General features: G+C 40.8%; 1 protein-coding gene across 1 annotated transcript in view; it reads right to left on the bottom strand.

Moving 5' to 3' along the window:
• Positions 1-15,980: 15,980 nt before the first annotated feature.
• Positions 15,981-22,744, bottom strand: part of arsg (arylsulfatase G) — a 65,844-nt gene continuing 59,080 nt past the window's right edge. Inside the window, exon 11 of the mRNA XM_043714831.2 lies at positions 15,981-22,325. Within this exon, the coding sequence (XP_043570766.2) occupies positions 22,048-22,325 (278 nt within the window). The 3' untranslated portion in view covers positions 15,981-22,047. The remainder of the gene's footprint in view (positions 22,326-22,744) is intronic.

Genomic DNA, 22,744 nt, shown 5'->3' with positions numbered 1-22,744 from the left:
GGGCAGAGCAGTAGATGTGATCTATATGGACTTTAGTAAGGCGTTCTACAGGGTTCTTCATGGGAGACTGGTTAGCAAGGTTAGACCTTATGGAATACAGGAAGAACTAACCATTTGGATATAGAACTGGCTCAAAGATAGAAGACAGAGGGTGTTGGTGGAGAGTTTTTTCAGACTGGAGGCCTGTGACCAGTGGAGTGCCACAAGGATCGGTGCTGGATCCACTACTTTTTGTCATTTATATAAATAATTTGGATGTGAACATAAGAACTACAGTTAATAAGTTTGCAGATGACACCAAAATTGGAGGTGTAGAGGACAATAAAGAAGGTTATCTCAGATTACAACTGGATCTTGATCAAATGGGCCAATGGGCTGATGAGTGGCAGATGGAGTTTAATTTAGATAAATGCGAGATGCTGCATTTTCTGAAAACAAACCTTAGCAGAACTTATACACTTAATGGTAAGGTCCTAGGGAGTGTTGCTGAACAAAGAGACCTTGGAGTGCAGTTTCATAGCTCCTTGAAAGAACAGTTGCAGGTAGATAGGATAGTGAAGGCAGCGTTTGGCATGCTTTCCTTTATTGGTCAGAGTATTGAGTACAGGAGTTGGGAGGTCACGTTGCTGCTGCACAAGACATTACTTAGGCCACTGGTGGAATATTGCGTGCAATTCTGGTCTCCTTCATATCGGAGGAATGTTGTGAAATTTGAAAGGGTTCAGAAAAGATTTACAAGGATGTTTCCAGGGTTGGAGGTTTTGAGCTATAGGAAGAGGTTGAATAGGCTGGGGCTGTTTTCCCTGGTGCGTTGGAGGCTGAGGGGTGACCTTATAGAGGTTTATAAAATCAGGAGGAATGGATAGGATAAATAGACAAAGTCTGTTCCCTGGGGTGGGGGAGTCCAGAAATAGAGGTGAGGGTTTAGGGTGAGAGGGAAAAGATATAAAAGAGACCTAAGGGGGCAGCTTTTTCATGCAGAGGATGGTGCGTGTGTGGAATGGGCTGCCAGAGGAAGTGGTAAAGGCTGGTATAATTGCAACATTTACAAGGCACCTGGATGGATATATGAAGGATTTGGAGAGATATGGGCTGACTGCTGGCAGGTGGGACTAGATTGGGTTGGAATATCTGGTCAGCTTGGATGGGTTGGACCAAAGGGTCTTATTCCATGCTGTACATCTCTATGGGTCTCTGACTCTATGCTGTACTGGACAGTCTTGGTGTACATGTTGTCCAGATAAATGTTAGAAGTTACATTTTAATTGCCTGATTATTGAGGCGAAATCATCAAAGAGAATGTGCTTTCTCATCATCATTCTTTGGATCTACAATTTGTCTTTTGTTAGTTTATGCAATAAGCTTTCCATAAGGAATCATTTTGTCATCTATTCTACGTTTCCATCATTTGATTGCAAAATTGCTGTGTGAATTTGGAATGTTTCTTTAATTTTAAGGCTCTTATCACGTTATTATGTATTATGTTGCCATAGTAAAGTAAGGACCATTTGAAACCAACTTGAGTTTGGCCAACATGAGATACAAGGACACATTCCAAAATCTTGATTAAAGAGGTAAATGTCAAACAGTGTCATAAAGGAGGAAAGAGAGATCAAAACTAAGAGAGGATAATGGAGGGAGTTCTGGAATTTAGTGCATAACCAGCTGAAAGCATAGTGCCAGTGTAGAACATCAAAATAAAAAATAAGGGACTAGAATTGGAAGAGGCAAAAGTGAAGACTGCAGATGCTGGAGATCAGGGTCAAGATTAGAGTGGTGCTGGAAAAGCGCAGCAGGTCAGGCAGCATCCGAGGAGCAGGAAAATCAATGTTTCGGACAAAAGCCCTTCCAAGGCATTTTGAAGAGTCGTCAGGCTTGAGGAGGTTAGATAAGGTGGCGCAAGGTGTGGGAGCTGCCAGTGTAGTGACAATAACACATGTTCAGTAATCCAGAGTCCCAGGCTAATGTTCTGGTGACATTGGTTTGAATACCACCATGGCCAATGGTGAAGCCTGAATTCAGTGAAAATCTGGAATGTAAAGCTAGTCTAATGGCAACTATGTAACCACTGCTGATTGTTGTAAAAAACCATCTGGTTCATTAATGCCGTTGAGAGGAGGAAATCTGTCGCACTTACCTGGACTGGTCTACATGTGTGTCCAGACCCCCAGCAATGTGGTTGATTCTTGACCTCCCACTGTTCAATTAGGAATGAGCAATAAATACTGGCCCAGCCAGTGATGCCCATTTCTCTCAAATGAATAAAAAGTATATTTGACAATATGTTAATTCTTCCTTTGGTACAGCTGGACATTGGAGTGCCACAGTAATAATTACAAAAACATGGCCATGAATAAATTAGGTGCCCTCTGACTGCTTGCTAATTCTGGCAGGGATTAGTTTTGGACAGCACTCACAGGAAAACCTGTCACCACTGTGTATGGATAAATATGCTTGTGTGTAAGGACAAGCAATTCATTGCAGTGTATGACATATGGAGGATATGCAGCATGCCTGTCATATCATTCTATGTTCTCTGAATGTGGCAAAAGCACATTGACTAGCACATGCAGATCATAGTTACTTGATCATACTTACAAATTACGTTGCTGCAATCCTAAGATCACAGCCTTTAGAATTTGGAAGCCAATATCAATAGATAAATAAATGTGTTTAATTATAAGTTCTTAATATCTTGCAATGTCTGCAAAGTTGATTTGCAGTGATGCAGCAATGTACTATTTTTTCATATTTAGATGATATCACACATATTTACCAGTGAGACTGAGTGATAAGTTGTGACGAATAGTTTATTATTAAATTGTAAACTTGTAAATAGGAAATAAATCAGATAATGGGAACATGCAAGCTCAAGCTATTTCTGAGTTGCAATTTCTATGAAATTTTGTGCATTAGCAATGAATAAAGATTCAGATTAGTTAAGGGACTCATATATTCGTTAATAAGATGTGGGTATTGTTAGCTGCCTCAGCATTTATGCCCATCCCTAGTTGAGAAGAGATAAGGTACTTCTTGAACTCCTGCATTCCATTTGGTGTAGTACACCCACAATGCTGTTAGGGAGAGAGATCCAGGATTTTGACTCAGTGACAGTGAAGGAATGAAGATATATTTCCAAGTCAGGATGGTGAGTTTTGGAGGGGAATTTGCAGGTGGTGGTGTTTTCTTTTACAGGCTGCCCTTGTCCTTCTAGATGGTTGTGGTCATGGATTTAGAAGATGCTATTTAGGGAACCTGTGAATTTCTTCAGTGCATTTTGTAGATAGTACACACTGCTGCTCCTGTATTTCAGTGGTGAAACAAGGGATGTGGTCCTCATCAAGTGGACTGCATCATCCTGAATGTTGTCAAGTTCTTGAGTTTTAGCTGCAGTCATGCAGGCAACTGGGCAGCAGCATTCCACCACACTCCTGATCTGTGCCTTATAGATCGTGAACAGGCTTTTGTGAGTAAGGGGTGATTTATTCAGGTTTCTTAGACCCTGACCTGCTTTTGTAGTTTTTATATGGTTAGTACAGTTCGATTTCTGGTCAATAGTAAGCTCCAGGATGTTGAAAGTGGGGTACTCAGCAATGGCAAGCTATTGAATGTGAAGAGATAATGGTTGGACTCTCTTGTTGGAGATGGCCATTGCCTGGTATTTATGGGCATGAATACTACTTGCTACTTTTCAGCCCAAGCCTGGATATTTTCAAGGTTTTACTGCATTTGGATATCGATTGCTTCAGTATCTGAGGGGTTGATAGATGGTATCTAGATCTGATACTGTTTTGGAGTGAAGATCTTTGATGAAACAGCTGAAGATGATTGGACCTTGGACACTACCCTGAGGAACTCCTGCAGAAATGTCCTGGAGCTGAAGATAACCGATCTCCAACAATCACAATCAACTGCCTTTATGCCAGGTAAGAGTCCAAACAGTGGAGAATTTGCACACACCCAATATTCATTGACACTAGTTTAGCTAGGATTCCTTGTTCCTCCACTTTGTCAAAGGTGGCCTTGATGTTTACCTCACTTCATCTTTGGAATTCAGTTCTTTTGGCCATGTTTGAAACAAGCAATGAGGTCAGGAGCTGAATGGCCCTGGCAGAACCCAAACTGAATGTCAGTGTGTAGGTTATTACTGAGCAAGTGCTGCTTGATATCAGACCCCTTCCATTCTTTTACAGATGATTAAGAATAGACCAATGTGACTATAATTGGCCAGGTGAATTTGTCCTGCTTTTTGAGGACAGGATATATGTGGCCAATTTTCCACATGGTCAGGTAGATGAGGATATCGTTTAATTGTCCACACCATTCAGGTTTGGATGTGGTAAGACTGCAGAGCTTAGATCTGTTGGTTGTATTCCTGTCTACCACTTGCTTCTTTTGTTGCTTAGTATAATAGTAAGCATGTTTTGTAGCTTCACCAGGTTAACACCTCATTTTTAGGTAAGCCTGATGCTACTCCTGGCATGCTCTAATGCACTCTTTGTTGAACCAAAATTGATGCCCTGGCTTGATGTTAATGGTAGATTGGGGATATGTGGGCCATGAAATTGCAGATTGTGTTGGGAGTGTGATTGTGTTTGAATACAATTCAGAAGTCTCTGGCCCATAGCATTTCACGGATGGCCAGTCTTGAGTTACTAGATCTGTTCAAAAGCTATTCACTTAGCATGGTGATGGTGTCACACAACATGATGCAGGGTATCCTCATTGTCAAGACAGCACTTTGTCTCCATCAAGACTCTCCTCCCGATACTGCCATGGATAGATGCATCTACAACTGGCAGATTGGTAAGGATGAGGTCACATATGTTAGCCCCTCTTGTTGGTTCCCTCACCATCTGCCACATTACCAGTCTCACAGCTATGTCTTTTAGGATTTAGTGTGATCAATAGTGGTGCTGCCAGGCCATTCTTGGGGATGGACACTTAATTCACCCAGAGTACATTCTGAGCTCTTGCCGTCCTCTAGTGTTCAACATGGAGGAGCACTGATTCACAAGCTGAGGCAGTGTGGTTCATGGTAATCAATTGGAGTTATCCTGGTTGTGTTTGACCTGATGCCATGAGATTTCATGGAGTCTGGAATTAACACTGTGAACTCCTAGAGTGACTGCCTGCTCCTTGTACACGACTGAGGAGAAAGTGAGGTCTGCAGATGCTGGAGATCAAAGTTGAAACTTTATGCTGGAACAGCATAGCAGGTCAGGCAGCATCCAGGGAACAGGAGGGGAAACACGACTGCTCTGCTATCTCTTCCAAGTTGGTCCTATCAGTGGGACAGACATGCCAAAAGTTGGTGATGGTGTTGTCTCAAACACTGGGAGGAATAATTTTGTAAGCATGATTACGTCAATCTATTGCATGACTAGTCTATAAGATAACTATCCCAATTTGGGCACAAACAAACATCCAGATATTGGAAAGGAGGACTTTGCAGGGTTAAGGTTTCTGTTGTCATTTCCAATGTCTAGGATAATGCCAGGAAATCTATCCAGCTTTATTCCTTTTTTCAGATTTAATTTAGTGGTTTGGCACATTTGAATAGCTCTCCAAATCATTTCAGAGGGCATTAAAGAGTCAACAACATTGCTGGGGGTCTGGAGTTACATGTAGACCAAATAATAGTATTCCTTTCCTGAAGGACATTAGTGAATGCAAATAAGTTTCTATGACAGTTGTTTCATGGTCATCATTAAAATTTTAATTTTAGATGTTATTTTACAATTCAAGTTCCACGAGCTACCATGATAGAATTCAAACTTAGGTTCTACAATATTACCTGGGCCCCTCGATTGCTAGTCCAGCAAATAACAGCACTGTGCCTCACCTCATCTGTTTAAATAAACTATGTTCTAGTTGTGCAAAAAGAGAACAAGTTATAAAAAAATGGCTTTTAGAGTGTAACAATTTTCACATCTAATACACATTCACAAAATGTAGTTTTAAAAGTTTCATTCCAGAGTCGAGGGAAGATGTACCAACATTTGTAAATGGAAAAGGAAGCTAAAATGTGCATACATTTGTACATTATTAAACGGAAACAAAGATGTGAATATATCCTCTTAGTACAAACAAACATTTCTGATGCCAAAATAAAAGCCACAAAACTTTTGAAATTTACATATTACACGATGGCACTGTTGACTAATTGTTTTAGGTAATTCCAAATGTAGAAAAATCTAACAAGGCAACTGGATGTAAGTCAAGGTACAGTCCCTTTACAAAAATAGCCTTGTGTTCTGTACCACAAGGTCATAATATTAAATACTTGCACGTAAAGCCTTTTTAGAAAAACATAACACTGAGGCCACGGACACTTGATTATGTCTGATCTCATGATGTGGGCAGTTTTCCAGTATCCCATTTTCCATGTAAATTTCCAGTGGCAGAAAGCAGTTGCATAACAAGACCAAAATTAATGATTCAAATTCCAATCGGAGCTAACATTGCACTCACATGCAAAAAACTGATATTGATGCTGGTTATTGTTCTCCTTTTACTTCCTCTTTGAGAGCAGACACCTTAACGCAGAATAAAAATAAAACCTGTGATCTTCTGGTCTGGATGTGTCGTGTGACATCCGACAATGCCTTACCATCAGGGATCCTTAGGAAAATTGTTTATTTACTTTATATATCATGTGAAAATGATTATTTTATCACTGTGATCCCTGTGAAAATAATAATAAAATCATAATCTCGTAAAAGGATGTAGGATTTCTTGTGCTGTCTTTAGAAATGAGCAATTACAAACAAGATCCATTGGTCTTTCCTTGCAAATAAGCCCATTGCAAATGTTACATTCAGTGTACATTTGCTACTTAGGAAATGGGAGCACAGAATGTTGATAGGCAAGGGCACATGTCTACAGTATGTTTGCTCATTCCACTCATCTAAACAGTGTCAGTATTTTCAGAGCAGCATATCTTATTCAATTTCTAATAACTATTCTCTTAAACTTTGCTGATAGCTTAGCAAGTCTTCAAGAGGTCTAGATATGGATCCAGGTTTTATTTCTGGTACATGCTGGGATCCAGAGTCAATGTTGAGTATTTGCTAGGCAATAGCCTCTTAAACGTGGGAGAGGACAAATCCAAGGATAAGGATAGAGTTTGGGTACATTGGCTGAAACTTATGATTCAGTGAGTATGATAATGTCTGTTTGATTAATGGACAGCTCTCCAAATTTTAGCATTGACCACAGATGCTAGTGAAGATGACTTTTCTTGTTGACTGGTTTACAGAGGTGCAAAGCAGTCAGCCTCAAAGGCTATAAAAAGCTTGTGAGGCCTTGGGGTTATTTTCTAAAGTTGGAACAGTAGAAGCGGCCTGAATGGATGGGGTCAAGCTCCCACAGGACCAGGATTTTTTGTTCCAGTTTTCCAATAGCAGGCATCTTAACGCTGGATGTGGAAACTGATTTTCCTCTCTCTGTTACATCTAAAAGCTGGGGAGTTCTCTTCCTGCTGTTAGAATTGCATGTGAGCCAATATATTTTACTGAATTTCCCTTTGCCAAGGTTGTGTTTATGGGATGTTACTAATATTGGAACAGTTACTAGTATTTAAATAATCTATATTACTGTTCAGTTTTCTAATAGGGTTGTTATATGTTTTGCTTCAAGACTGGTAGTTTGACCAATCAAATTGCATCTGGAAGGCAATGCCTGGCACTTGCCTTTAAAATAAGAGATTATGATCTAGGCTATCTTATTAATATATTTTGAGGGGCTTCAGTTTGGTCCATAACAGATCTATTAAGAATTATAAACTTTACAGACCAGTCCCAGCATCATTCACTGATTAAATATGTCACACATTTTTGTGGTGATATTTTACACTGGTCACTGTTCATCCCACTCAGATTCAGTTTCATTCCTCGCTTATATCTTTTTAATATATGGCCTGTCTCATTTCATTCCACTCTTCCTCTGGTTGATTTTCAGTTTACACCAAACTCAATTCACTTTGTTTCTTTCAATCCAAGTCCGGTTACATTGGTTGAAATGTAAGATTCACTAAGTATGATGATATCTGAGTTTGATTGATGGGACAACTCTCCCAATTTTGGCATTGATCACAGATGTTAATGAGGATGACTTTTCTGGTTGACTGGTTTGGGTATTTCTTTCACAGCTGAAAATGTGTTGCTGGAAAAGCACAGCAGGTCAGGCAGCATCCAAGGAACAGGAGAATCGATGTTTCGGGCATAAGCCCTTCTTCAGGAATGAGGAAAGGGTGCCCAGCAGGCTCAGATAAAAGGTAGGGAGGAGGGACTTGGGGGAGGGGCGTTGGAAATGCGATAGGTGGAAGGAGATCAAGGTGAGGGTGATAGGCCGGAGTGGGGTGGGGGCGGAGAGGTCAGGAAGAAGTTTGCAGGTCAGGAAGCCGGTGCTGAGTTCAAGGGATTTGACTGAGACAAGGTGGGGGGAGAGGAAATGAGGAACCTGGAGAAATCTGAGTTCATCCCTTGTGGTTGGAGGGTTCCTAGGCAGAAGATGAGGTGCTCTTCCTCCAACCATCGTGTTGCTATGGTCTGGCTATGGAAGAGTCCAAGGACCTGCATGTCCTTGGTGGAGTGGGAGGGGGAGTTGAAGTGTTGAGCCACGGGGTGGTTGGGTTGGTTGGTCCGGGTGTCCCAGAGGTGTTCTCTGAACCGTTCCGCAAGTAGGCGGCCTATCTCCCCAATATAGAGGAAGCCACATCGGGTGCAGCGGATACAATAGATGATGTGTGTGGAGGTGCAGGTGAATTTGTGGCTGATATAGAAGTATCCCTTGGGGCCTTGGAGGGAAGTAAGGGGGGAGGTGTGGGCGCAAGTTTTGCATTTCTTGCGGTTGCAGGGGAAGGTGCCGGGAGTGGAGGTTGGGTTGGTGGGGGGTGTGGACCTGACGAGGGAGTCACGGAGGGAATGGTCTTTTCGGAACGCTGATAGGGGAGGGGAGGGAAATATATCACTGGTGGTGGGGTCCGTTTGGAGGTGGCGGAAATGACGGCGGATGATCCGCTGTACATGGAGTTTGGTGGGGTGGTAGGTGAGGACCAGTGGGGTTCTGTCCTGGTGGCAGTTGGAGGGGCGGGGCTCAAGGGCGGAAGAGCGGGAAGTGGAAGAGATGCGGTGGAGGGCATCGTCAACCACGTCTGGGGGGAAACTGCGGTCCTTGAAGAAGGAGGCCATCTGGGTTGTACGGATTTGGAACTGGTCCTCCTGGGAGCACGAGGCAGCGCCAATACAGTCATCGAAGTAGTGGAGGAAAAGGTGGGGGGGTGGTGCCAGTGTAGCTGCAGAAGATGGACTCTTCCACATATCCTACGAAAGGCAGGCATAGCTGGGGCCCATGCGGGTGCCCATGGCTACTCCTTTAGTTTGGAGGAAGTGGGAGGATTGGAAAGAGAAGTTGTTCAGGGTGAGGACCAGTTCAGTCAGTTCCTTCACATACCTGAATAGGATGGCTAAGTATAGATTGATAATCTGTGTATCTTATTGTTTTTATTTTTTCCTAGTAGTTTTACAGAGCTGAGTGACTAGGCCATTTCAGACGCAGGTTAAAAATAAATTACTTTTGCTGCGAGCACTGGAATCACATCTTGACCAGTCTGGGTATGGTAAACAGATTTACTTCTCTGAAGGACAAGAGGGACCCAGATAGCTTTTTAATGATTATCCCATAGTTTCCCCCGTTCACCTTTATTAAAACCAACATTTAATTCCATATTTATGTCATGAATTAGATATAAATCCCCAAGCTACCATGGAGAAAGCACGCCTCCCAATCAATGTGCAGGGCTCTGTCTACTTCTCTATTAAATAATTACTATGTTACCACACCCATGATTTATAGTAGTCTGATTTAATGTTGTGAAAACCATTTAACTCTTAACATTCCTCTGTAAGATTGCTGCTTTGAATTCTCCTTTCTAGACTACAAAGGCTAAATATCTCCATCTTTCTCTCCTAATTCAATCCCAACATTTAGGATATACCCTCTCCCATTCTCTTGCATCATGTTTAATGTTCCCCAGTGTACCAATTAACAGGTTAACTTGAGTATTGTGTAGTCATATCTAGATTTCCTATATTTTAGTTAGAAATTGAACATTCTTTGAGATTTTGACTACAGCTGTGTATAAATTAAATGTGTTCAAATCTGGGTGTGTTACGATCTTATGACTTTAAGTATTTGGTCCTTTTTTAATGAAGAAAAGTTGAGACCGAGGTGCAAAGCAGTCAGCTTCAAAGACCATAAACAGTTTGTGAAGGCTTGGGGTTATTTTCTAAAATCAGAACAGTAGAAGCAGCCTGAATGGGTGGGGTCAAGCTCCCACAGAACCAGGAGATTTTGTTTCAGTTTTTCAGTCTTAAAGCTGGATGTGGAAACTGTTTTACCTCTCTCTGTTACATCTAAAAGCTGGGGGAATTCTCTTCCTGCTGCTAAAATTGCATGTGAGCCAATATATTTTATTGAATTTGCCTTTGCCAAGGGTGTGTTTATGGGATGTTACTAATATTGGAACAGTTAATGTTTAGTATTTAAATAATCTATTATACTGTTCAGTTTTCTAATAGGGTTGTTATATTTTGCTTCAAAACTTGACCAATTGAATTGCATCTGGAAGGCAATGCCTGGCACTTGCCTTTAAAATGAGAGATTAGGGTCTAGGCTGTCTTTTTAATATATGTTGAGGGGGTTTAGTCTGGTCCATTCAGAATTATGAACATTACAGCTCAGCCCCAGTATCACTCAGTTATTAATTGTGTCACACATTTTTGTGGTGATATTTTACATTGGTCAATGTTTATCCCACTCAGATTCAGTTTCACTCACTTATATCTTTTTAATATATGGCCTGACTCATTTGATTCAACTGCTCCTCTGGTTGATTTTCAGTTCATACCAAACTCAATTAGCCTTGAGTTTTTCAATCCAAGTCTGGGTACATTGGCTAAAATGTATGATTCAGTGAGTATGATGATATCTGTTTGATTGATGGGACAACTCTCCCAATTTTGGCACTGATCATAGGTGCTAATGAGGATGACTTTCTGGTTGACTGGTTTGGGTATTTCCTTCAAATACCTGAATAGGATGGCTAAGTATAGATAGATTATCTGTCTAGTTTATTGTTTTTATTTTTTCCTCGTAGTTTTACAGAGCTGAGTGACTAGGTGATTTCAGACACAGGTTAAGAATAAAGTACATTTGCTGTGAACACTGGAATTACATATAGGCCAGTCTAGGTACAAAAAACAAATTTACTTCTCAAAGTGGCATTAGGGACCCAGATAAGTTTTTAATGACTATCCCATAGCTTCCCGTATTCACCTTTGTTAAAACCAACATTTTAATTCCAAATTTAATTGGATATATATCCCCAAGCTACCATGGTGAAATCACACCTCCCAATCAATGTGCAATGGTTATTATTCCATTAAAATAATTACTATGTTACCACACCTGTAATTTATAGTAATCTGAAGTAACCTTTTGAATCAAGAGTGTGGTGCTGGAAAAGCACAGCAGGTCATCCGAGGAGCAGGAGAATCAACATTTCAGGAAAAAGCCCTTTATAAGGAATGAGCTCTGTTAGTTGATTTTAACCTTTTGGATATCGTTTACCTTTTAATATTCCTCTGTAAGATCACTGCTCTGAATTCTCCTTTCCAGACTAAAAAGACAAAATATCTCCACCTCTCTCTCCTAATTCAATCCCAACATTTAGGATATACCCTATCCATTTCTCATGCTCTGTGTTTATACGTTCCCCAGTGCATCAATCCTCAGTGTAACTTGTGGACTGTATATTCTTATCTAGATTTCCTGTAGTTACAACATGAATACACTTTGATTACTGCTGCATATATATTAAGGGAGTTCATCGCTGGGTCTATTAAGAATTATAGATCTTTTGACATCAGCCCAGCATTACGTATCACACATTTTTATGGTGATATTTTACACTGGTCTGCATCTATCATTGTTCAGCCCACTTATTGTCAGTGTTACTCCTCACTTAGATCTTAATATATGGCCTGACTCATTTGATTCCACTGCTGCTCTGGTTGATTTTCAGTTTATACCAAATTCAATTGGCTTTGGAGTTTTCATTGTTATTGACATAAATTGGAAGTTGGTGCATTCCAAATACTGTGTACTAGCCATTCTATTCAGTACTTAGCCCCATTTTTGGCAGCACCTCTTGTATCTAGAACCTGCTGTTCACCATTCGTAAGGCAGTTTCCGTCGATTCTCCTGCTCCTTGGATGCTGCCTGACCTGCTGCGCTTTTCCAGCAACACATTTTCAGCTCTGATCTCCAGCATCTGCAGTCCTCACTTTCTCCGAGTTTCTCATCCTTAGCCAGGTATGGCCTGCATTTTCACAGCTGGTAAATAGTAACCTTTTATGTGAAACTTCATCAAATGCCTTTTGAAATCCTAAATACCTTGAGGTTTACCAAGTGACTTGGGTTGTCACTTCCTTGGGGAAATCAAGCAGCTTGCCTAGGCTGGATCATCCCTTGTGAATATGTAGAGGAAGTAATATTTCCTATCTTGCATTGTTTATCCCTTTCAGCATTTTGAACAATTTGATTACCCTTTAACTTCTTCTGTTAACCCTTGTTATCACGTAAGAGCAAAAGCATTTCAAAATATATTTGTTTCTCACCAAGAAGAAAGCTGCCTTCTCTGTTAGCTTTGGATGTGAACTTTATGGGCACTTATTGGAGGGTGATGCATGGAAAAACAAGTATTACTCAGTGTCTAGTGTTGGCCTTAAAAATACACACACTCCCTACAAGGAATGAATAGATTTATTGGCTGAAGTTTTTTTGACTGAAATCATTTTGGGTTTGACACTGTGTTTGAACAAGTGATGAGTGTCAGGATCAGAACCTATCCATGCAGCTACAGATAAAAGTTGCAAGGGTGTCATTAGAAAATAGTTACAGCCTTTTCAAGGAGTGAATGGGCTTGGGAGAATTAAGGCAGAGGAAATAGATACAAGCACAAGTGACACAGCACTGGCCTTGAGATGACTAATTCAATGGAAGTGTTCCAGGGGATCGGTGTGAGGACAGTTACTTTGTTTGGCTTTCCAAAGCAATGCAGTGCTGCATGACTGAAAGGAAAATGGTACTTAGTCAAAATCAGTGCCATTGAATATATGGGCAGGATCTGGAACTACACACGGCAAAAGAAAACAGATCTAAAAGAAGTTGCCCAAAGAGTATTAGGCCAAAAATACATGCCAGGTGGCCAACAAACATTTGCCTTTTTACTGCTCACCATTTTCAAGTTTTCACAGAACCATATGGTCAACAAAACATGGTGTTAATGTTACTCTTCTCTCATTAAAAATGTCTAACAATACCTAATAATCATGTCACATTTCTTTTATTTCAAACGTGTCCTTGTTGTAAAGGGTTATGTCACCTCCTTTCTTGTCAACTCTTCCCAAACACTTTGTATCCTGAGTAAAAGCAAAATGCTGCAGATGCTGGACGTCTGAGACTAACTCTAGGTACGTTTATATAATCATGAGGGACATGGTTAGGGTAAATAGACAAGGTCTTTTCTTCAGAGTGTGAGAGTCCAAAACTAGAGGTTTAGGATGAGAGGGGAAATTTTAAAAGTGACGTAAGGGTCAATTTTTCATGCAGAGGGTGGTGCATATTTAGAATGAGCTGCCGCAGGAAGAGGCTGGTACAATTACAACATTTAAAAGGCATCTGAATGGATATATGAAGAGGGTAGGGTTTGGAGGGATATGGGCCAAATGCTGGCAAATGGGACTAGACATATCTAGGATATCCGGTTGGCATTGACGAGTTAGAATGAAGGGTCTATTTCTGTACTGTACCTCTCTGCGACTCTATAAGGATAAGTCTATGACATGTCTCTGCTTGACCCCCTGTCTTGACCTCAGAGAATTCGATCATCTTACCATCAGGGAGGACTGTCACCGACATCTTGCTGTTGAGAGGACGGAGGATGATAAATTCGCTGGACAGCCAGCAGACCTGCCATAGAACGTCCTGATTGACCAAGTCAAAAGTATAAGTCATGTTGATGAAGACCATGTTAGAGTGGTTGGTGTTATTCCTGGCATTTCTGTTGGAGTTGCTGAGCAGTGAGAATCATGTCCATAGATCCATGGTTTAGTTGGAAGATACATCGGCTTTCAGGGCGGATTTTCTCCGAGACTAGGAGAAGGAGCTTATTGAGGATTCAGGTGATGTCTTCCTAACGATGGAAAGTATGGAGATTTCTCAGTGATTTTCACAGTCCAATTTGTCTGTTTTCTTTAAGATGGTGGCAATGACAGAATCCCCAAGATTAGAAGGGACTCTGCTTTGTCCCAAATTTTCAGGATTTTCATGATTGCAAGGGGATCAGAAGAAGATGGAGCCATTTGGGTCAACTTAAATTTATACTGTGATCATTAACAGGCTTGAAGCTGCATCAATATTACTGTTGGTATCTGTAACAAGACTGCTACTATTCTTAAATGGGTATCTTACTGACTGCAGCATCTGCTTACTTCAACTGGTCAGTCCAGTTTAATATACAAGTTGGGATATAATGGCCCTGATCCCAGACTGCTACATTCAATTAGAAATAGTCAGACTTTGTACACTCCAGTCAACTCCAAGGGGTGGCAAGAAGAAGAGAAACATTGCCTCCTTTGACTCAAAAGGCACACATTTGAAATCTATTCCAAATAGCCCTGACATGTGGAGAACAAAGACCTTTCTGAATGCATGTCCAACAAGGGCAAGCACTTACACTTATCCTCCTTGCAAACTGTAATAGCTAGATGGAGCTCTTTAGGTTTTGTTGTAATCTATAGGGAAAAGCTGTAAAGAAGGCAATGGGAAATCACCCCAGTTACTGTTGCCCATTATGGTGGTTCAAGAATTGCACGTGCGTGCCTTGAATTGGGTCCTGCCTGAGGGAAAATACAAAGGATGGGTTACATGTGCTCCAGAATATTTGACGTGCTGGATAACCTTCAAACCACATCCTTGTAAAATAGCAATTTCCTGCCAAGGTGCAATTGTCAGTAAGATACGTCAACTGCAGGGGATGTGAATATACTTAGCTTGCTTCAAAAGCTCTCTCTCCTGTTTCATGTATCTCAAAATTGCACTCCCATCAGACAAAATAAAAATGACTTCCTGAACCGTGAATTCTCATGTTAGATCTTCCAATATCTTGGCTAAACTAAAAGACTGTGGATTTAATAATATGCTAATCTGGGTTACTTTGTCAGAGGAGGAAGTGAATATATTTAGTTGAGGCTGTCAGATTTTTCACACAGTAAGAGCAGCTGTACTAAATGATCACATGTCACATCACTGTTACACACCATTAGAGACATAATTTCAATTAAAACAATCAGCTCAACCATCAATTAACAACTATTCTTTATTTGGTGGTTTGAGCTATAGGGAGAGGCTGAATAGGCTGGGGCTGTTTTCCTTGGAATGTTGGAGGCTGAGAAGTGACTTAATAGAGGTTTATAAAACCCGGAGGGACATAGATAGGGTCAATAGACAAAGTCTTTTCCCTGAGGTGGGGAGTCCAGAACTAGATGGCATAGGTCTAGGGTGAGAGGGGTAAGATTTAAAAGGGATCTAAGGGCAACTTTTTCACATGGAGGGTGTTGCATATGGAGTGAGCTGCCAGGGGAAGTGATGGAGACTGGTACAACTACAAAATGTACAACAAATCTGAATGGCTATATGAATAGGAAGGGTTTAGAGGGATATGGGCCAAGTGCTGGCAAATGGGACTAGTTTGGGTTAGGATATCTGGTCAACATGGACGAGTTGGACTGAAGTGCCTGTTTCTGTGCTGTACACCTCTATGACTTTATAAAGTGGTTTGAAAAACTAACGAGCTATTGACAGATTAAAGTATCAGAGTGACATGATATTTACAGTTATAAACCTTAATACAGTCAGCTCAAAGTCTCCTCTTTATTACTGTGTTTTAATGTAAGCGTTAATACACTTTTTTAAAGAGAAGTATAATATTCAAAGAGAGACAATTAATTGCAATGCATACAGAACTTCCCAGATTAGTCACAGCTGGAGTCACATTTTTTGCAACTTACACTTAACTTCCACAACCAAACAATCACAAAATTTGAAACCTTGGATTCTGACTACAGTATTTACAATGGTCTTTCAAAATAAAATCTTTTACCAAACAGTATTTCAAACAGTTTTTGAACTCATCCTTTGCATTATTATCTTTGGTTCTGAAAAGGACACAGCTCTACTTTAGCAGCAGAATAGAATATACTTCTTGTTAATCCTGTTACTGGATTATAATAATTATGAACAAGAAAGATCATTTAGATCAGTACAGGGCTTCTAACATTTCTGCAATGTGGTATCAGATAGGTTTTTGCCTCTATTACTCAGTCTGTAAGTAGAATGGGGCAAGTAGTCAATATAAAGGATATTAATAAATTTGCAGAATCTAATAATATTCACTTTTTATCAGTCCAGACTGTTTTGACTGGTTAATTTAAAAGGCATGTCTGATGGTGGGTGCTTTTAGTGGATGATGCTTGGTGCACACAGAGGGACATGGGATGCCAATGATTTTTGAATTAGAACTCAACAACAACGTTGCTCTGGCTGGAAGGATAATTTCCATCAAGGTTGGGATGGAAATGATTGGAAAGGTGAGGATGGCAAGAGAGCGATGGGAATGGGATGCAAACAATGCAGAGGATTGGCTAGGGGTGGCATAGAAAGGGAGAGGTGACATGGAATGGGCAGCATGTGAGGGCTGGATGAAATAATGTAATTGGTTAAATGTGGAAAAATGGCAGATATAATTACTTGATACAATTTATTATGCAAGGTTTGTGAAGGTTTGTAGCTCAGGTTGAGGTTTAGGGTGTAGGTTTGCTCGCTGAGCTGTAGGTTTGAAGGGTAAAGTGAAAAGAATCATGCTAGTAGATTTAGGTGAAGAAAGAAGAGAGGGGTCTTCAAACATATATAAATACTGGCATAGACACTTTGGTCTGAATGACCCATTTAGATTTAACCAATATTTTTATTTTAAAATTCTTCTTCTTGGTTTCAAATCCTTCCATGGCCTGGCCCCTCTCCATCGGAATCATTCTCTTTAATTTGTGTCTATACGTTTAACTAAGCTATGAAATTTCTCAATGACCTTTTATTTTATAATGTATCACTGAAGTGCACTGGGACAGTTTTGTTATCTAAGGTAATGATTCTGAAAAGAGAATTTGTGGAAGCATTCTACTCCAACCATTAGCTCGTAGAACATAGTTCTGCAGCACATATGAAATACTGAACAACGGTGGGAACATCGCTGAAGAATCTCAAGGTATCAACGATGAAAACATTTTCAGAGGGAAAGTCAATTTGCCAATTTAAATACATGACCACATTTCTGGAGCAGGTGAGTCTTCAACTCCAGCCTTACGTTAAGGATATTACCTCCGAACCACAAGAGCTATACTTTTAACCTAAGAGAATGAATGGAATTCATTTCATTCATAATTAGTTGTCAGATTTTCCATTGGAAACTCCTGTCCTAGCTTATTATCTACTAAATTTGAATCATTCAACATCAACTTTGTCATTTCAAGTTCCTCCATGACCCCGTTTTTGGAAACAGATTATGGGAGATTTATATATCAGAATTTAATAAGAAACATCTTAAATAGAACAATAGAACAGGAACAGGCCCTTCAGCCCATGTTGTGCCGAACATGATACCAAATTAAACTAATCCCTTCTGCCTTCTCTTGGTGTATAACCCTCCATTCCTTGCATATTCATGTGCACCCCTATCACATCTGCCTCCATCACCACGCCTGGCTTCGCATTCCAGACTCCTTCCATACTCTGTAAAAAGATTTGCCCCTCACACCTCCTTTCCCCTTATCACCTTAAATGCATGCCCCCAAGTATTAGATATTTCAACTCTGGGAAAAGATTCTGACCGTCAATCCTATCTATGCATCTCATAATTCTATAGACTTCTTTCAAGTCTCACCTCAGTCACCACCGCTCCAGAGAAATATCTTGTAGATGGATTTCAAGTTGAAAGAGTTAATAGTCTATATGTATGTATGTAATCATTAGAACTCAGGCTATCTCATCCATCTAAAGGCAAAAACTCTAAAGAAAATCAATACAAATGTAAAAGATAATGTTTTAACATGGCTGCATAATCTAATAAAGGAATTAATGGGAATGAAAAGAGAATCTCTGAAGAATTAGCCCTGATTGACAGCTTATGAGTTACTGCACATCGTTTGCTTCTTTGATGTATCATCCTCGTGTACAGATTGCAACAGCATGTTCTTCAACCAGCTGAATAATAATAAATTAATTTAGCACAGAATCTCCTGCAGGTATTGCGCATGCACGAGAAAGCTACAGAAGCCCAAGACTACAGACATAGCTGAAAAGCTGAGTAGAATTCCAGTAATGGGGCAATCCGGCAGGATTTCAGAAAAATATTATATATAACAAGAGGAGTTAGGCAGTTGCTGAAACCCACAAACTGTTACACAGGAATGTTACCAAAGTTCAAAGATGCTGCGAAAGCCCTAGAAATAATTTGTATGGTTGTTCTTTGAGACAAAATAACAAAATAAAACAGAGTATTGCATGGGTTCACCAAGAGGCATAGTGCGTGGCTTATGGTGACTCTTCCTGACCCCCTCAGTTCATTACCCTTGATATCAGTAGGGAGTTCCACAACATCATCATATCCTGTGAAAACTCCTTTCAGTTATCTTTCATCAATATCATGAAACAGGCTCCTAAAAAAAATTTCTGCTTTACCCCTAGTAAGGGCAGAGGTTTGGGGACTTTGACAGCATGAGGGGGAGTTAAAGTGTACAGCCACAGCACAGTGGGGTTGTTTAGTACGTGTGTCCCACAGATGTTCTCTGAAATGTACCGCAAGTTGGCGTCCTGTTTCCCCAATGTAGAGGAGACCACATCGAGAGCAATAGACACAGTAGATGATGTGTGTGGAAGTACAGGCAAATCTCTGTCGGATGTGCCTACAAAATGACAGAGGTTGAGCCTGCAACAGAAGCCAACAGTCTGAGATCTGCCGGAAATTAGACTCCAGGCCTAATTGCTGTAATTGCAGTGAGTTGCTGATACTCAACACATTTTTAGAGACTTCTCTTTCATAGGGCCACTTTGAAAATGGCTGTCCTGCTAGTGGGTCAGGCAGCATCCGAGGAGCAGTAGAATCAATGTTTTGGCCATAAGCCCTTCATCGGGAATTTCTGATCAATTCTTCTGCTTCTTGGATGCTGCCTGACCAGCTGTGCTTTTCCAGCACCACACTCTTCGACTCTGATCTCCAACATCTGCAGCACTCACTTCCTCCCTGTCCTACTACTGGCAGTGGTTCCAAGTCGTTGAAGAAAATGACATTGCAAGGTTGGGCTGGGAAAAACAATAAACTCTTTCTCTTTGTTCCACATGAGGGAAAGTTAAAAAAAAATCCTCACCACAATGGGAGTTCAAAATCTGCTATTTGACAGATAGGGTGTGTCACACATAGAAGCATATCTACATAGCAGGACTTAATCACATTTTCTGCCCATTTTCAACTACCAGCCCACTGCTGCAAATGTCCTGTTGCTTTTTTTTTTGCTTGATATTGGAGATTATCTGAGCCTGACAAAGCCAATCTACTTGAGTACCTCTGTCCTATGCTCCTCCACTGCAGCCTTTCTCAAGAATTTAAGATATTGTTTAGTTGACTTCAACAACAAAATTTAGAGTTATTGTGGATTTTTGAAAGGCATTGTGATTTACTGCAAACAGTACAAGTGGAAATAAAAGAAAGGTATGTAAAGGAAAAAAGTGGCAATATTTGTTTTATCCCCTTTTGGCAGGACAGCTGTTCCTTTGAATTTTCCAACGTGAGTTCCCGTCAATAGCTTTCTCCTTATTCATCTGTGGCTCGTGTGTTTCAAGCTGGCGGCAGAGAAAGAACTCCTCAGCTGGAGCTCGCCCACTTTGTTCGTTTCTTTTCCTTTTTACTCTTTTTGCTTTATTTTATTCTTCTTTCTTCTTACCTCCTGCTCTTAAGCCTCAACTGAAGTCATTGTGGCCCCCTGGCTTCAGCGCGGATTCCTGGCCTCAGCGCGGATTTCTGGCTTCAGCGCGGATTCCTGGCCTCAGCGCACTTTCCTGGCTTCAGCGCGGATTCCTGGCATCAGCGCGGATTCCCGGCTTCAGCGCAGATTCCTGGCCTCAACGCGGATTCCTGGCTTCAGCGCAGATTCCTGGCTTAGCACACTTTCCTGGCTTCAGCACACTTTCCGGGCTTCAGCGCACTTTCCTGGCTTCAGCACGGATTCCTGGCTTCAGCGCGGATTCCTGGCTTCAGCGTGAAGCCCTGGCCTCAGCGTGAAGCCCTGGCCTCAGCGTGAAGCCCTGGCCTCAGCGTGAAGCCCTAGCTTGAGAGCCTTGAGCTCAATCCAGAGCGGACTCTTGGTACATCCGGCCTTGAGCTGAGGCCCAGCATGGACAGAGTTGGAAGATCTGTTATTCTGAACTTTTTATTTCTTTATTTTCTCATTTATTCCTATGATTTTATACTTTTGTACCTAAGATGATGTGAAGGTGTATATTGTTGGACTTCTTATTTCTTTATTCTCTATTTTTTTCCAAAGAATTTGTTCTTAAGAATCTGTACCTAGGTATCTTTGTAGCTAAGATAGCACCATAAGTGGCAACTTACAAGCTTTTCTATGTACTCATGTGAGTATGTGACACTAAAGCTAATTCTAGTTCTGTTTGGTCGTTTCCACAAAACATTTTGGGCTTTAGAATGCAGATTCTCAATGCTAGACTTACTTTAAACTCTTGCATTAAATGGCTTGACTGAGCTGCTGTAAGGAATGTTGATTTGATTTGGTTTATTTATTGTTACATATATTTTATTAAAAATTGCTGTATAGTGTGTCCGCTCTCTGGCACTATCTTAAAACACAGAAAAATATGCCATAATATAGAATATAAAGTCAGAAAAGTAAGGAAATATAGAAATATTGATGAAGTCCAATGGGGACTGCATGAAGGAACAGTTGGAATGAATTTCCATGAGCAGACTGTGACATTTCCAGTGTTCCCCTCTGAGCCACTCATCACCCAATCTTGGAGATATATTGCTGATCATTCAGTGTCACTGGAAAAAAGTCCTGAAATTCCTTCCCGAACAGCATTGTGGGTATACATAAAGAAAATGGACCCACATTTCGCAAAAGCAACTCACCACCACCTTCTGAAGGGCACCTACGGATCGACAGTAGATGATGGCCCAGTGAGCAACATCCACATTCTGTGAATGGATTTTAAAAATTAATTCTTCTGGCAGATGCCCTTCAGCCCAGGCTCTAGAGCCCTATCATCTTGCACAATCAGACAGTTCATCACAGAGTTATTTTTTTTAGATTAGATTACTTACAGTGTGGAAACAGACCCTTCAGCCCATCAAGTCCACACCGACCCGCCGAAGCGCAACCCACCCAGACCCATTCCCCTACATTTACCCCTTCACCTAACACTATGGGCAATTTAGCATGGACAATTCACCTAACCAGCACATTTTTGGACTGTGGGAGGAAACCGGAGCACCCGGAGGAAACCGACGCAGATACAGGGAGAATGTGCAAACTCCGCACAGACAGTTGCCTGAGGCGGGAATTGAATCTGGGTCTCTGGTGCTGTGAGGCAGCAGTGCTAACCGCTGTGCCACCGTGAAGCTGGATAGGGTGCTTTAGTTGACTTCATTTTATTTTATTATATTTATATTTAATTAACTTAATTATAGTAATGGTGTGTGAAGAAATATTTGTTGATTTAAGGGATACTTACCATACACAATATTATTTGCTCATTTTAGCAGTTATTTTCCATATTTGAGTTAAGTTCAAAGACTCTGGTCACCTTGCTCACTACCCATTCCACATAATAATGACTAAAATAAAGAAATGGGATTCAGGCCTTGTTCTCACACCTACACACTACATGCTTTGGTTGACAGCATAGAATCACAGATGGATCATGCGAATAATCAGCCAAGGAGATGTTATCTGTAGAGATGTCCAAGAGGATGTTATTCAGTGTCACTTTTATCTGTGGCAACACAGTACGGTATTCCGGACTTGCAGAATCTAGAGGTAGGAGTTCAGCAGTATCATTCAATAGGTTGAATATCAGAGGAGGGTCATGTTGTTGTTCTGGCCCTTGTTTACCTTTACAAGCTTTGGCACCACCTAAAACCATAAGAACACAATCCCTTGTGAGCACTAAACCTCAATTCTGTGTTTTAGTTCTGCTGCAAGTTAACAACGTATTCAAAAACTACTTCATTGGAATAAAGCTTTACAAATCCGTTATCCCAGTCTCAACATTTCTTCAAAGTCATTTGATCAAACTTATCAAGTATTTCATTGCATGAGTTAACAAAGTGAAGATTTCACAAGTTGCTCATGTGGAGCATCATGTTGACATGTTGACTGAATCTGCAGGAAGAACTCAACACAATTGTACTGGGGATGAAGCAGTGAGACAGCATGGTTTGATTTTCTCTGCTCTCAACTAACAAGGTGCATGAATGTCACAATCTCCATGAAGCTTCATGAAAATCAAGATGAAAATAAGTACAGCACCTCAACCAATTTGGAAAACGATA

Source organism: Chiloscyllium plagiosum, unplaced genomic scaffold (assembly GCF_037043375.1).
Source record: "Chiloscyllium plagiosum isolate Xiang-an unplaced genomic scaffold, Cpla_swu_hap1 HiC_scaffold_25, whole genome shotgun sequence".
NCBI classification, from domain to species: domain Eukaryota; kingdom Metazoa; phylum Chordata; class Chondrichthyes; order Orectolobiformes; family Hemiscylliidae; genus Chiloscyllium; species Chiloscyllium plagiosum.
The sequence above is the reverse complement of the archived record's forward strand: the minus strand, read 5'-3'. Positions and strand labels throughout refer to the sequence as shown.